Source organism: Vidua macroura, chromosome 1 (assembly GCF_024509145.1).
Source record: "Vidua macroura isolate BioBank_ID:100142 chromosome 1, ASM2450914v1, whole genome shotgun sequence".
Lineage (NCBI taxonomy): Eukaryota > Metazoa > Chordata > Aves > Passeriformes > Viduidae > Vidua > Vidua macroura.
The window spans coordinates 132,174,837-132,190,798 of record NC_071571.1 but is presented as its reverse complement, the minus strand read 5'-3'; the positions used below and the strand labels follow the sequence as shown (position 1 = coordinate 132,190,798).

The window sequence follows — 15,962 nt, the reverse complement described above, 5'->3', positions numbered from 1 at the left end:
GTTGTCTGTTCCCCCTGTCCCGGTTTGTTGCCACAGTTCTGATTCTGCCCTGTCTCCTGCCTTTGAGTGTTTCCAGATTCAGAGCACAACTGCTGAGCTTTGCTTTGAGACAGGAGCAAATATGTGCAGTGATAGCTAGGAAGCACTAGCTAGTATTCACTTAGCATTTTTCAGGTTTATTCAGAGGCCTAATTTTTCAGCCCTTTCTACCATGGCTAAGAAAGCACATCTGAAGCAGCACTGAGTTAACACAAAGCTCTGCAACAAAAAGCTCAAAGTCCTGTTTAAAAAGAAAACCTCAATGCACCTGGAATTTGATGTTGACAGCCCCCTTAATTATTCCACTTTTGTCAGACATAGAACACAATGGAAGTCTTTCTACTCATGCCTGTTCCTAATAATTAATTTTCTAGAAATGCGCTCATCTCCGACTGGTTTGCCAAGCAGAGCAGAAGCCCTGCTACACGAGCAAGCTTTGGTGGTGTGGGATTACCCTCCTGGGGCTCGGAGAGGTTGGCAATTTCACAGCCTATGGATTCGCCCCCATTGCTCTTGTCGCTCCACTGGGATGTGTTTCTGTTATAGGTGAGACCATTTGCCATTTCTTGCTCGGGTATGTGCTTTAATCAAATGCTTGCTTCTGGCTAGAGGAATAATACCACTGAAACTGCAGCAGGAACACAAGAGGAAAATGTTAACATTGTGGTTTGAAAAGAAATTATTCATATAATTACATGAGCTGACAGTTTGACAAAAACTGTTAGCTTAAAACAAAGACTCTTCTAATATATTTCTTTTTCCATGATTTTGTCTTTTGTGTCACTGTGCTCTGCTAGCTTCTGCCCAGTGCTGTAGGTGTTGCCAGCTCTGCAAGCCCCCAAAGAGGGGGACTGGCATCCTGCTGCATGCTCAGAGCTGTGCTCTGATTCTGAGTACTTACAACACATTTTCTGTGTTACCATCACTCCAAGTGGTTTCTGCTGCCCGTTCACTGCCCATCACCATGATTCATGTTGATGTGGACAAACTTGCTTGACACTCTGTAGTGTGTGACAGAAAGGGCCTAGAAATTTCCAGAAATGTTTTGTACATTTATGGACATTATCAAACATGTTCATTTGTTCCTTTATGTACAGATTAAGTGGACTTTAGCTGAAGTGATATGATCTCACTCTTTACTTCATGTGGGTTTTTTTGTTATTAAGGTGCTCAGGTATGAGATGTCTGTTTCTTTGACAAAGTAACACATGTTTAAAAATATGTCTTTATGTTGTGCTAGTGTAAAGCAGGGTAGACAGGGCAATATTGTACAGAAGCTGCAAAAACAGGAATAAAGGTTGCAGCTACATCCCTTAACCTGGTCACTTCACATCCACAGTTGAAACATCCAGGACTGACAGATCGCAACAATTTTGTATATGCTGGTGCTCATTTACTTGCTATTGGCAAGTGATAACATTGCAAGGTCTCCAGCTACCATTTGCATGCTTGGAAGTGACATTGCAGTGAGTGATTCTCCATGGGAAGGTAGAAAAGATGAAATACCTTCCCAGTGGACTACCTAGCTGTAGTGGAAGGAAGCAACTAATAATATGTAGGTGCAATTTAGCAGAGAAAGAGGGGGAAGGAAACTGCAGGCAATTTACTGCAACCTTTAATGTTAAACTATTGCAGAATTTCAGCTGTAAAGCCATGTTCAGCATAGTAGGAAAGATTTCTCAAAGTAAGGAATGACATATTACCTGAGATGAAAATGTAAATTAACATGACATATCCCAGTGTGATTTTGGTGGCAGTAGTAATATCAGTAACAATTGTAGGCATTGTCAGACATCTCTGAACATCAAAGGATATTGGCTAATCTCAGTTGTTGTCCAAACAGAATAAAATGCAAATATAGAAAATTAGAAAGAAAAAGCAAAAAGCAGTGAGTAGAAAGAAAAATCTCAATATTTATTTAACTGAAAAAGATGAGATCACATTTAGGGTTGATTTTTATCTGAGCAGATTCCTTCTTTGCTTTTGCAAAAGAAATGTTGCATCTGGTGATTCCTTCATTCTCCACTTCCCTTACTTACAACAAATACCAAGAAACTATTTTCCTAACTGTTATGTCTTACCAAAATTCTTATCCACTTTTATTTTTTTAAACTGTCCCAGAATGCTTATTCTGGAAGATCCTAGAAAGCACTTTAATATCTTATATTCCATTCCCATAAATCAGCTGACAGTATCCATTTCATAGCCCAAACAATAGAAATATCTGAAATTTTATTTAGTCTAGCAAACATTCCCTTAAGGAAGAGCAAGTAAAAATCATGAAGACAGACAATTACAACAATAACTTCCCAGTAACACTTCCTACTACAAGATACTTTCCTGTCTTCTGAAATTAAAGCCAGAGAGAGATCATCCTTTCAATTTCAAGAGTTCATCATTTAGGGCAATGACAAACTGCCCAAGTCACATGTGCATCATCTGCTAACAACTGGGCCAAGGGTAGTTTAGGCAGCAGGTTTTCCAATTTAAAAGATCAAGAAATATTTTTCTCATTAAGTTGTGACCACTTTTAAGTGGTGGAGGGTGGCCTTTGCAGAGTCTAGCTTACAGGTGTTTTTGAGGCATTGTTGAATGTGTGTCTTTCATAAATTAATTTTTTTAATAAACAAATTAAGTACTTGATAACAAACTCCAAATGCATACCTGAACCCTAAGTCCAACCTTCTGAGAAGCATTCTGTTCCCAAATTCAGTGTCAACATGTCCCATATGGTAAGGGCTGACTCTCACTGACATTGGAAATGCAGTACATATGGTGTGCGGAGGGGAAATGCGCTTTGCAGAATGTCCAGTCATCTAGGGGATTCTCTGCAGGTCTCCATGACTCTGGGTTTGCAAGGAGAGTTTCCTTTGCTTGGAAACCAGGGTTTCCAAGACAGACTGGAGTCTCTGCCCAGAATTGATTTGGGCTGTACCCATCATATATCTCCAGACTTCTGAGATGAGAAGCATCTTAAAATAGATGGAGCCAACATCTATTATGCGCTGCTACCACATTTAACTGCATCCAACTGGATTTTGCACTCAACCCGGTATCAATTAAATAGTGAGAACTTTGTGCCTTTTTCTACTGAGCTGGATTGTTCCAGTGTCTTGTTTTAAAAAGAATACAGCACCAAAGATTATGAATTGGCATGATGCCAAGAGATTCTTTTTTTCTTATAATTAAGCTAGAAAAAATGATATATTTTTCTTCTTACACAGTAGAAGTATTTCTGTGTGTGGTTGCAATGATGCAAGCTCTACATCTGTTCAGGGTTTTAAATAGTTTGAGAAGACAGCAGTTGTTTTCTTCAAGAGGAGAAATTAGTAAATTTTTAATTTAAAGTGGAGGAGTAATACATGTTTGATGTGATCATTAAGAAACTTTCTATACTTAAAAAGTAAAACTCATGTTTTACATGTAGCTTGGGTAATTTTAGGTTGCAGTGGTTTTTTGCTCATCATCTTGCTTTTGCCTGTAGAAATGACTTGGGGATGGAAAAGGTGAGGAAAGGTCAGTGGCATTGGAGACCATTTCTTCTGCAGTGTTCATTATTCTGTGGGGAGTTGTTTTACACTTGCCTCACCTAGCCTGGCATTGTTAAGATCCCTTTGCATTTTTATATGTTCCTTGTAAACAGCAGTGGGGGGCTTCAGACTTAGGAAAGTTACATTCCTGAGGTACTTTAGGAAGATTCTCTGTAGAAATGGATTTCTCCCACTCACTGTAACGTAACATCTTTGTGGCCCAAGAACTTGGAATTCTGAGGACTCTGTTACTAACAATATCTAGGAAACATTCACCAAACTTTTCTTTAAAATATTTTATTTGTACTTGTCTAGAAGATGAAAAAAAAAGGATTTTCAGCGTTTTTCCTTCTCTTTGCAGTATGTACATGTATTCTATGTATTCCATAGAATTCTGGAATCCTATAATTCAGGTTCCAGAATTAAGCACACCTTAATGGTCTCTCTTTTGAGCAGTTTCTCAGATGGGGAAAATTCTTTCATGTTTTGTTCACCACTTTTCCAGTACTAATCTTTGATCATGTTAGAAATGTTACAGGTTCAGTGTGCAAGACAGCTGTCAAGAGGTATCTGTAATGACTTCCTTTGTATTCAGTGGAGCATTAATATCCATCATATAAACCAAGAACAGGTTTTGGAAGTCAATTAGATGTAATGAATTTGTTCCCAGGTGTCATTTGTGCTGCAGAAATTAAATGCACTAAGTAACTCATAATCTCTCCAGATTTTCCTGACTATTGTGGCAGACCATAATAGCTTGTGTTTGGGATGGATTGAAGCATCTTCAAGTTTTTCAGTCCTGAGAGGGTCCTGAATCACTTCAGCTTGGAAGATGGGCTGAGGGTCTGTTCATATAAAGCATACTTTGAGGTCACATCTTGGAATGTGACTGCCAGCAACTGCATTCCCATAACTTGAGCACTGCTCAACTGATTTAGGGCAAAATCAACTGGGTGAACTTAAACTGCTTGATTAGATGGAAGCACACCCTTAAGTTGTATAAAAGAGAGTAAATGCTTGGTCGCAAAGTGAAATATTGTTGCACAAACTGAGAGAGGTGCAATAGTCTTTGAATCATATCTAGTTCTCTTCCCTTGGTATTTCATCCAGACCACTGGTAAAGTGCTCTTCTGCATGGGTGAGTTTAACTGCCTTTACCTGACTGAATCTGTTAAGATTAAGAGAATGAACATTTAAAACAAATATGAAATTTTGTGGATTTTTTTTGAAAACTGTTGGAGAAGACAGTAGTGTAAGCAGCCTATGCATTTATGAGGAGAGCACTAATCTTTTTAAATAGTGCATAAAGCTCATCTAGGAATCAAAAAGAGGAAAAGAAAGAATATAATAATATTTGAAGTTATGAACAGTTGTTACAAAAACTATTTAGTGTAAGATTTGACAGTAAAAACAAGAGGTAGTATGATCATTCATATTCATAAATGGCTTGAGTAGCAGGAAAACAGCTTAATAGTGAAATAGTGTTGCATAGAAAAAATAAATCATGCACACACACTTGAGTTTTTTATGGCTGGATTGGACAAAATACACAGAATACACGCTATGAATCAGTATGTATTTTCTATCTTTTACTTCTGTCGTGTATTATCCCTTTCTTAAAGAAACAAACAAAACCCAATCCTAGCTGCAGCTTTCATGAGCTGGATTCTCACCATTCATTGTCTGCTAGTGGCAGAACCCACACATCACATTGCTCTTTATTTCTATTTGTGCTGGAGAAAACCTACATATGGAGATAATTGTAAATGATCACTCTCCTAAGAGAATGAGCAGCTGACCGAGCTATGTGTAGCACCATTACAGCCCTTCCTCAAGTCACTTAATTGCATATAATAAAAAAAAAAATTAATGATTTTTTCAATTTACATTGAAATTCACGTGCTGCAATGAATACACATTCATTCAATATATGTGAATATATGATCATTCAATATATAATGAATATATTCATTCAATAATGAATGTAAACCAGCCTGGTTTACATGATGAAAATGAGATTTTTAGATAACAATTAAGCTTCTGAACAAATCCTTTTCCCCCCTTTTCCATCCAACAGTTTTTATTAATCCTGATTTTGATGTAGTGTCAAATCATATTTTCCATTTGAGTTTCATGAGCATTAAGAAAGGCTTTGTCATATAGATACAAGCATTTTACAGGACCTATTTACTTCTCAATTTATGGATATTAATACAAGCATGCAATCAAGGCATGAAACAAACTCAAGGATTACATTAGGTTGTGTTGGTTCTGTGATGTTTAATCCTTAACAGATCATCTCACAGATTTTCTGCCCTTCTCTTCATCTAGCAACCATTGTCACTGGGAATGGGAGCTGCATCTCTGCCTACTTTTGGAAGTTTTACCTTAATAATTAGTGAAAAAGCTAAAAAATTATTCTGATTCACCCAAAAGTACACAAGTCTTCTCAGATGACCAGAGATGCCTTGATGACTTGAAAGCTGATAATCCAGGCCTAGGGCTGTCCATGTGTTGCATTCCCAAAGACAGTGGTTCAAAACCAGCGAGGCTTCAGAACAGTGATTAATTGCTTGTTTTGTTCCTGAGCTACTGCCAGTTTACTCTTTGACACAATTTTTTGTCTGGGTTTCTGTATTGCTGTATTCTATTGCTAACCAATTAAAAAAAAAAAAAAAAGAAAAAAAAAAGAAAAAAAAAAAAAAAGAAGAAAACGATTCCTCACTTTGACACAGACCTCAATCTCTCTATGTTTTTTTTTTTAAAAAGAAAGCAAACAAAAAAACATTGCAAAGATGTATTCATACTTTTTAGCACAGCAATTGCCCAAGTTTCTCTGTCTATTCACTCACAGACTGAAACATAATGTTCAATAATTTATTTCTCATATCAGTATAATGGTAGAGGAGGAGGAAGCACAGTTTCTGTGGAGGAAAAGCAAAAGAACTCTAGCATGAGAAAGGCAAAATTTGGGCTGAGTGTTAAGGAATTAAATTTACACTGTGGTGATGGGGTGAAATCAAGGGGAAGTGGGCTCGGAGGAAAGTATGGAGGTATAACATCACTGGTAGAGAGGAGGAGAGGTAGGAAGATGCAAGACACCTCACCTGTGATCTGAGGGAGGGTGGGAAAGGAGAGGGGAGTCTGGGGAGTTTCAGCAGGTCTGCATTTAAGAGCTGAATTTGGGATACAGTAAGGGCTTATATTCATGTATCTGGTAGGCCTAGTGGTTAGCCTCTGGATGCCCACTTGCTCCTGCAAAGAGTTCACAAGTTCTAGGATAACTCAGGTTAGAAGGAACCTTAGGAAGTGCCTAACCCAACCTCCTGCTTAAAGCAGGATCAGCTCGGAGGCCATCCAGCAGAGAGGAGAGCAGAGAGCCTGTGTTGGCCTTTCATAGTGTATTAAACTGCCTCTTCAGGAGGAGTTAATGTCTTAAGCAACTGAGTGCACCCGAGGCTGTAAGTGGGAGCACAAAGGAGCTAAGGAAGAAGAGCAGAGCTAAGGAGGGCTGTGGATTTCTCACTGGGCTCCTGGGGAACACTTTGATGTCTGTCATTTGTCTCGCCAGCCAGAAAAGGCTGCAAAGCTAGCAGAAAACTGGCAACACCAGCCTGCATTCCCAGGGCTCCTTTCATACTCCTCCTCCCCATCCCATCTGCAACAAGACAATCAGCTCTTGGATTCTTTGCTTTAATCTGATTCAAGCCTATCTCGAAAATTGAAGAATATGGAAGATTACCCCAAGGTCAAACCTGGGAGCTTAAACCCCAGAAAACTAACAAAAGTAAAATTAAAAGATCACATTCTCTTGGCCATGCTACCATCACTTGCTTAAAATTTTGTCCTGGAGGTAACAGCCAGAGTTTGTGAGGCTTCTGATCAGTCATGTATGTTTTCCAGCATCTCATCAGGTCTGTGTAACTGTTCTCTGCTTATTCTCTTATATTTACCCCATTTCCTTTTCTTCTTCACTTGAATGCAACTGGAGCATTGGCAGCTTACCTCAGAGACAGTTGTGTTTTGTGTTCCGAATATCTCCCGGGTCTCATTCACCTTGGAGTTGTACCTCCCTTCCTACAGCAGCTTTTCCTCCACTCCCAGATGGTCTAGTATGTGTTCTTAAAACCTCTCCTATTTTTAGATTCCTCTACATATTTCTCTACATCATAGAGTATTAATTATACATAGATTCTGTTAAGCTCATGATCTCTGGTGCAATACCAGCTATCTCTGGAGACAGGGCATGCTGCATTTGAATACATTATTAAAGCAGAGTGAAAAGTTTCATTATCTGGCTGCATTCCCGCACCATCTTGTGCCCACTGCCAGCCTCAGAGGTGGTGATCCCTGTAAGTTGACATTTGGGCGTAATTCATCTTACCCCAAATTGGATGCCAACAGTGGAATTGCATTTACTAGACCTCTGCTGAATGCAGAGAGTCCAGACATGGAGTACTCAAAACAAACAAACAAACAAAAATAACAGCAAAAAAAATCACTGAGGTGTCAGTCCTTTCAGCAGCACCTCTTTGCTGTGACAGAGATTGTCTAGGTGAGTGGTTTGAGGTGGGATTTGTAAAAGTACAAAGAAGGAAGACAGAGCAGTAATTAATTCCTGCACTATCTTGGATGCTGTTGCTTCTTTCCTGGTTTTTGTCCCTTCTTTTTTTTCTAAATCTAGGTAGCTCTGCTATTACCAGTGTTGCCTGGATACCATCAGTGTCTTCACTCCAGCAAAGTCATCACTGAAAAGTTGAATAAAGAAAACCATATCAGGCAACTTAATTTCAATGAGGCATTTTCAGTTGAAGATCCTTATATTACTTACTCATTTGCACAGATCCCCATCATTCTTGCTACAGTTTAATTTTATGACTTCTGCTCTATCTGATCTTCTGCTGACTGGAAAACAGAGGCCTGATGCTGAATTCCACTTCTCTGTTTACCTCTTGGTATGAACCTCTCTAGATTTTTCTAGAGTACTTCCACAAGCTAACCACAAATTAAATTTTCCATGAGAACAACAAAGAGGCAAAGATAGTTGTAAAAATGTCGAACTGTTATTTCAAGAATAAACCATGCTGTAGACAAGTAGGGAGCTCTTGTAGCAGCATCCCATGATTCTGTTTCAATGTGTCCCTTCACTGTCCCTCCTGAGCAGTTTTTCTTTGAGCTTTCTCAATGAATCTAACATTGCTGATGCACCTCTCACAGAGGACTTTACTCATTGCTTTTATCCAGCCTCTTTTTCTTTTTAGAGGTAGATGTTGTGTGCTGGAATAGAGCCATGTCTCCCAGTCTCATCCATCCTAAGTTCAAAGCCTTTCTTTCCTCTCTAGCACATGTCCACACTGAACTGCTAACCACAAAACCTGCCCTAACCACTGCTGCTGCTCATCTCCCCACTGCTGCCCATCCTGAAGAGACAGGACTAGGAGCTGGCAGAGGTCAGATGAAAGAGCTGAACAAGAGAAAGTGTTTCCCAGAAATCAGGAAATAATTTCTAGGACTCACTTCCAGTTTTCTCCTGCCTCAGAGCAAGTCACTCTGAAAGACCATGGACAGTGCTTCCATACATGTGTGGGGTTTTCTCTGTTTGTCTGCAGAGTCATGACCACGTACTAAATACTAGGTTTTTGCAGTGACTTTCCTCTTCTCAGTTGTACTGCTGTTACTTTGCTTATAAGCCTCTAATACACTGAAGGCTAAAGAAGCAGAATTTTATTGTTCCATGATGCAATTTGCCTTGAGCAAGTCCATAAAGTGACTTGGTAGCCAAATGGGGAGTGAAACAGTAAGGTTGATCAGTGCCCAGTTTCCCTGACATTTCCACATATGACTGAATCCTAGCAGTATAAGCAGTGTCCCTGCATGGGAAATAAGAAGGGTATTGCATCTTTTCAACCACGTGAGAACCTGTGGATATGTCTGAAAGCCAGGTTTTGGTGGCTTGCAGGAATGGACTGCTGGCTGTTTATATCATGGTATGGTGCAACAACAACACCCATGAGAGATATATTTAAACTTGTCCCAGGGCAGGTTTTTGCTATAGCACTTGATATTCTAACAAATATATGTATATATATAAAGGTCTTTTTATATCTATTCTAGGTAGTGCATTTATTTCTGTCTTTTTCCTAAAGAAGACCATGAGGACTGCTGATATATTGGGTAAGTAAGCATTTGCTAATTTAGACATGTGTGCTGCCATATGCTTAGCAAGCTGTAACTCTCATTCAGCCCCCCACCTTCACACTCCCACTTTCCCAAGCAAGTGTTTCAAGGCAGATACTTTCAAAATTGGGGAAAAGTGATAAAAAGAGAGAGAATCTTCAGTGCATGAAGAAAAGACTGTATTCCCAAATCCTCTGCTCTTACAACCATAACTCATTCCTTATGTGTCCTTATTGCTCAAATTTATTTTAATTTTCTATTTTTGCCTCTGAGGTTGTCTTTGGTATTATCTTCATGAGTACGACACAGAATTAATAAAATCAGGGAAGTTATCGAGTTACTTATTGAGATATAAGTTTTTTTTTTCTTACTGCATAGCTATTGCACAAAAATTCAAGCTCAATTTAAAGTGATAACTTCACTTTGGTTTTAGTTTTATCACTTCAAAGAACAAATAATCATATTGTCAAGTGTTCAGTTGGGAAATGTGGTGTTCACTGTAGAAGCCTGTCAACTATTTGTCTGTGTCCAAGATTTTTTTTTGCATATCAAAACTGCCCACCTCGAACACAGTAATAGTGAGAAAAAAAGCACATTTCAGGGTTTGGGCTTTACACCAAGCCATCTCAGCTGGGACACTGCACCTGATGCATAGCACCTGATATTTCTGTGGGTTCCTAACATCTAGGCTTGATTGTCCAAACTGTAGTGAGGACAGCTGTTCTCATGAATGTGTTGGAGAGATCTGTTCAGTATCGTTCCAGGAATACTATATATGATTTATTTAGGTTTGGAATCCAAGTTTGCCAGCTCAGCTGCTAAATTCAACCCCCCCCCCTCCCTTCACTGATCATGTTTCCCTTATGGCCTTAAACACTGTGTGTTGCTTTAACTAGTGTTCAGCTGATTTATTTTATTTCTGTGAGTTTGACTTTGCAAGATGGATTTAACAATGTTGCTACATTCCATAAGAATGAGCTGTATGATGGGAAATATGGTGATGGTTTTGCAAGCACATAAATATAGCACAGTTCTGCTTTTCCAAGGGAGCTGTTTGAGATAGCAGTGCCAACAAATCCCTCCGGATGTGCTTTGTTTTGTATTCCTGAGCCTTGCATTCCACACAAATTTATAGGTTTACCAAGAATTTTAAAGATTACTTGAAGAAAAATTGATTAGCTAATATCTTCCTTAATCCAATACAGTTTATGATCTTAGGATCATCTCACTTCTATCTTGATACTTCAGTGAACATCTGTGTTTGTCACAAGCAGATGTCCACAAGGCAGACCTTGCAGATTTTTATTAAATGCATAATAAGGCAAGTTCGACCTTGAAAAGGGGCCCTGGCAACCTAGTGGCTGAACAGTCTATTGCAAATCATCCTTTTATAAAACAGTTCATAGATCTGCAAATACAACAGGGAGCAGCCAGAATGTTGGCCCTATGACAGCTTCACTTGAGCACTGGACTGGCAGCTGTGTGTTGCATCTGATGCTTCCAGGGCAGGTTGATGGCTGGTGCAGATCTCTGTGGCCACACTGACCTTGGGACAGTCATGTTTGTTTGCACTGGCTAATGACCTAGCTGAATGCACTAGTAGGAAACTTGTCCTTTCAGCTCAGGCTAAGTTTGCATGATGCACCTTGTGCCTGGGAGAAATACAAAGGATTAATTCTCCTTTGTCATACACTTGGATTTAGAATTGACAGTATTTGAAAAAAGCATTGTTGAGTTGGAACCCTAATTCACCTGGCTTTACTGACAACGTCTTTTCACATTTCCAAAATTCTTTGAGTCTTTAATAAAAATTAGACTAGTTAAGACCACAAATGCAAGGCAATGCCATTGCCTAAGTATAGATCTGTTTAAATGGACTTAAATTTTCTTCTAGAAACTATTTTCAAATCAGCTGGAGATCAAGTATGACCACGATTACCAAATACTGTATTGCCAAAGTAACATGTCCTTTTCTTTAAAGGAGGAACACTGACAATAACAGGGATATACTTGTTGGTGACATTCACTCCAAATGTACCTCAGGAGCTCACAGCAAGACAAGTGCAGAATTACTTAGTGAGCTGGCCTTTCTTGGTATATTCAGTGAGTATCTGGTTCACACTACTCCCTTAATCAGAAAAACTGGGTTACTGGGCTTTTTATAGCATTATAAATTAGTGGTAGAAAAACTGCTCCTGAAGATAAATTGTGTGATTTTTCAAAGGAAAGAAAGTCCCTCATCATCCTACTGAATCCAAACTGAAAATATACAGCAACAAAAGGTAATTTTAAACTACATTTCAGGGGAAAGTCATAATTGTGCAGGATTAACAAGAGTGGAAAGATTTTGATACTTGGGGAACTTGAAGGGAAACCTAAATATTGGTACTGTTTAAATTTCCTATATATGTGTTCATGCCACCCTGTCTGCCTGTACATGTTTCAGGGCTCATCTGAAATATGATGGAATTGTACTTTTAAAAATCAGACTATCCATGTTCTTGGTCCTGCTTTTAGTCTTTCATATCACTCTGTTTTATTCCCATGTTGTTAAGCCTGGCTGAAAGGAGCTTGGTATGGAGCTGAGATGTGAAGAGGTGGCCTACTTCACTGCCACTTAGGTTAATCTGAACCTGAGATAGAATTCAAATACAAAAATACCATTTTGATTAAAGTATCTGTATACAAACTTCAAACACCATACATCTTCTTTGATGTATTTCATTAACATCAGGAGCAAGACCAGAGTGAGTAGGATGAATTTCTGTCCCTCTTTTCCTCTGGAAAGCTGAAAATATTTTCCTCCAGCTGAATGTAGAAGATGCAATATAGGAGCTTCAGAAGCAGTTACTATTTCCCAGAATAGGGACTCACTCAAGTTAGATTCTTAGTGCCCAGGCTTTTCTTAGTAGGAATCTCAGTTAGAAAGCCACTGAGTAGACAGTTTAAGGATGTTAATCTTTTAGCCAACCTGCAGATTTTACATGCATCTAACTATCCATTAACTACTGATTAAACACAAATTATATGCTATCATAAAACATGTTGATCCTCTCTTTCAATTAATTGTGCATTTTAAACTCTCTTTCAATTTTTTGTGTCCCTTAAAAAATCCTGAAATATGCTGATTCAGCTCAGTGGAAAAAATTAATATTCATGCTGTATAAGTCACAACATCTACTTTCAATCAGGCAGTAGAGAGGCTGTTCATGGCAATACCCAAGAGTTTTGGGGTACTCAGTAAGGGTAGCTTCAGCATCTACAAGAGCTTCAAGAAGTTCATGCAATCAGCAGAGTAAGAGGAGGGAGTTCAAAATAGGGATACCAATGCTCTTTCTTTTCTACTGAATATCACCCTCTACCATGCAGTTCCACTTTTAGATGATAAAGTAGCCCGACATTTTAGACACTGATTTTAAATTGTTGATTCACCCATTTGTGTTGAAATGGTGGAGAGAGAAAACTCCCTACCCACACTCAGTGACACCAGAAATTTCTGTGTCATATACCATTCACAGTTTTTTGAGAACAACAGGTTCCTGGAAAAGGGTTTTTCCCCACCTGAGGACTTTTTTGACTTAACTTCAGGAAAAGTTTTCAAGAATACAATTGAATGCGTAGGAAGACTGTGCTGTATTCTTCCCAGGAGACATTGTGAGGAGGTAGTAGGTAACCTCAGAACTTTATTTCTCCTCTTATCTCTTTTCCCTGCCTCAGCCAGCATCTAATTCTGCATGTATAGCATAGGTTGTAGGGAAGGATGGAGCAAATACAGAGCAAATCTTGACTCAACAATATATCAAACTTTATGTGTTCCTTCTGTTCCATACGTTCATCTGTGTTGAGCTTCCTCTGACCAAAGAAAGGGGACGAGCAAAAGGCTCCACAAGAGACTGAGATATCAGCCTGATTACCCTGGTATGCCGCTGGAAGATCAAACAAACCCTGCTGTAAACATTCTCTTTGGGCAGGGAACAAGCTCTTCAAAATTGGTTGTAAAATGCCTAGCATAGGTTGGCTGTTGAGATATAAAAAAGTGCAGCAGAAACTGCAGAATTTCCAGTATAAATATACAATGAGGAGACAGTACAGAAGTATAATGCAGTCCAACAATCTTTCTAAAAGTAGCCCCAAAGTGTGGTCTGCTAAGAAATACAAAGCTCCAATGGTACAAAATGTTCTCTGTGGGTGGTAAACCATCCCCATGTGGCAGTCCACTGGTATATTGTGCAGAAGTAGCCTCTAATTCCCACAAGATAACCTTGAGTCACCTTCTGAGACTCTGCAGTAGCATAATTATGTCTGAGCAAGAATGACTACCCTAGCTTGTTTTTTTCTCTTTTGCTTATGTGTACTTAGAATCTCTACAGAAGACATAAATCATAGATTAAGCTGTTAGGTTTCCCTAAACAGAAGCATAGTAAGAATTGGGTTGTTAATATTTAATCTCTGCAAAATCAGGTTCAAAACATTTCTGCTTTTCTTTTGAAGTGCCTAGAAGACCATCGTGTATATGCCAGAAAAGCATTTGTGGCAGCCAATGTGGTATTTTGTTTTGGTGCCTTCTGGTAGAGCATGGAAAACATGATTATTAAAAAATGTTGATGAAATGTGGGCTTGAGGAGACCTCAGTAGAGATTAGTTGTAACAGCAAAGATGATTGTAAGCAGGTAAAGTTCCTTCATTTCCTCTAAACAGAGTATGTGAAGCTTCCCATTCCTGGACTTCATATTTACCACTACCACAGCTATCAGTGATGAGATTAAGCAATGTTTTGGGTAATTCTCGGGACACAATTTTAGGCAGCAGCTGGGGCACCCCAGCTGTGTGAGGCCCTTTTAGGGTCCATGGAGCCATGGACTCTGCTTGCAGTGCAACTTAATTGTCACAGACATCCCTTGTTCTTCTGATTAAAGATGACCTGTAGGTGGGTCACCAAGTGGCAGAGAACCACAGAAGAATAGTTAGGCTGCTGGGCAGCACTGAGAACTAATTGTTTGGATTTCCAGCTGAGTATGTGAAACTTGACAGAGCAGAGTAAACAGCAGCCCTGAAAAGCAAACATCATTTATCTTCCTAGGTTTGGCCACAGCACTGCCATCTCTGGCCCTACACCATGGCTACTCTTGGGGTTTCCCCAGGAGGTAGAAGTGGTGACACATACAGACCTGTGCACCCCTTCCAGAGCTGCTCTCAGGGACTCCAGTGTCCTTTTGATCGTTTTGCTTGGCTGTTTCCTTTCAGATGTGTCTTCTTGGTGGGTTGGTTTGTTTTTAAGCAGGAGGAGATCACGGTGGAGCTTCATTGTAGCTTTAGCAAGAGAAGAGATGATGAAACAATGAGGACCAACAGAAGGCTGATGGACAGAGCCAGCTATGATGACCTGGTTCAGTCAAAGCTGGTGCTGCTTGGCGCTACCTGCCACTCAGGGGGCTGGACTGAGGCAGAAGAGGGAGTGGAATGACAGAGCTGCTGTGATGGAATAGTTTGAGTCAGTGACTGTCCCTTGGCTTGTTTTGGGTGATTGTTCTTGCATAGTTTGAAATCTCAGTGATAGGATAGATGATGGTGCTTCCCCCTGCTGTGATTGTCTAGAGGATTGTCGTGGTTTGACACGGAAGTGAATTTCTTCAGAAAGTTGTGGTCAAACCAATCAGTAGTCAGGTTTGGATATTGGCACCTGGAGTAACCACTAAAGGCATAGACACGCCTCTGGGAACACAGAAAGTTACAAGCAAGAACTCCCAGGGGAACTCTCTTTTTAGTTCCAGTCGTTGGAGAGTGCAGACTCTCCCATGCCCAGCCACAAGCTAGGTGGGCGAGGGCAAGCCATGTGGCCTGAGAGAGGTAGGCCAGGGGCTGAAGGACTGGAACCAGGTGGGCCCCCTGCGGACAAAAGAGTAGAGAGAAACTGGGATGCCTTTGTTCCCCCCCCACCCAAGAAGGAAAGAAACAGAGAGTCTGTTGGCACCTGGAATTTGTTGGCAGAAAAGAAAGAGAAAGAGGGGGGAAGGTGCCCAACCGTGAGAGCTGGAGTTCTGGGCAGAGATTTCAGCTGTCTGGGGAGTCTGAGACTTTTAACCCTTTCCTAGAAAATGAAAGCTTTATAAAATATTACTCCTCCTGTTTTGAAGTAGAAGAGAGACAGTCTAAGATCTGAAATGTTAAAAGAAGAAATTTTTAAGTGAGAGGAGATGGTAGAGTAGCTTGTAGCTG

The 15,962-nt window shown here is 39.8% G+C and overlaps 1 protein-coding gene across 1 annotated transcript in view; it reads left to right on the top strand.

Moving 5' to 3' along the window:
* NIPAL2 (NIPA like domain containing 2) overlaps nucleotides 1–15,962 on the top strand; it is a 51,857-nt gene that overhangs the window by 22,228 nt on the left and 13,667 nt on the right. Inside the window, 3 exon segments of the mRNA XM_053991538.1 lie at nucleotides 414–585; nucleotides 9,684–9,743; nucleotides 11,728–11,849. Coding sequence (XP_053847513.1) covers nucleotides 414–585; nucleotides 9,684–9,743; nucleotides 11,728–11,849 — 354 coding nt within the window.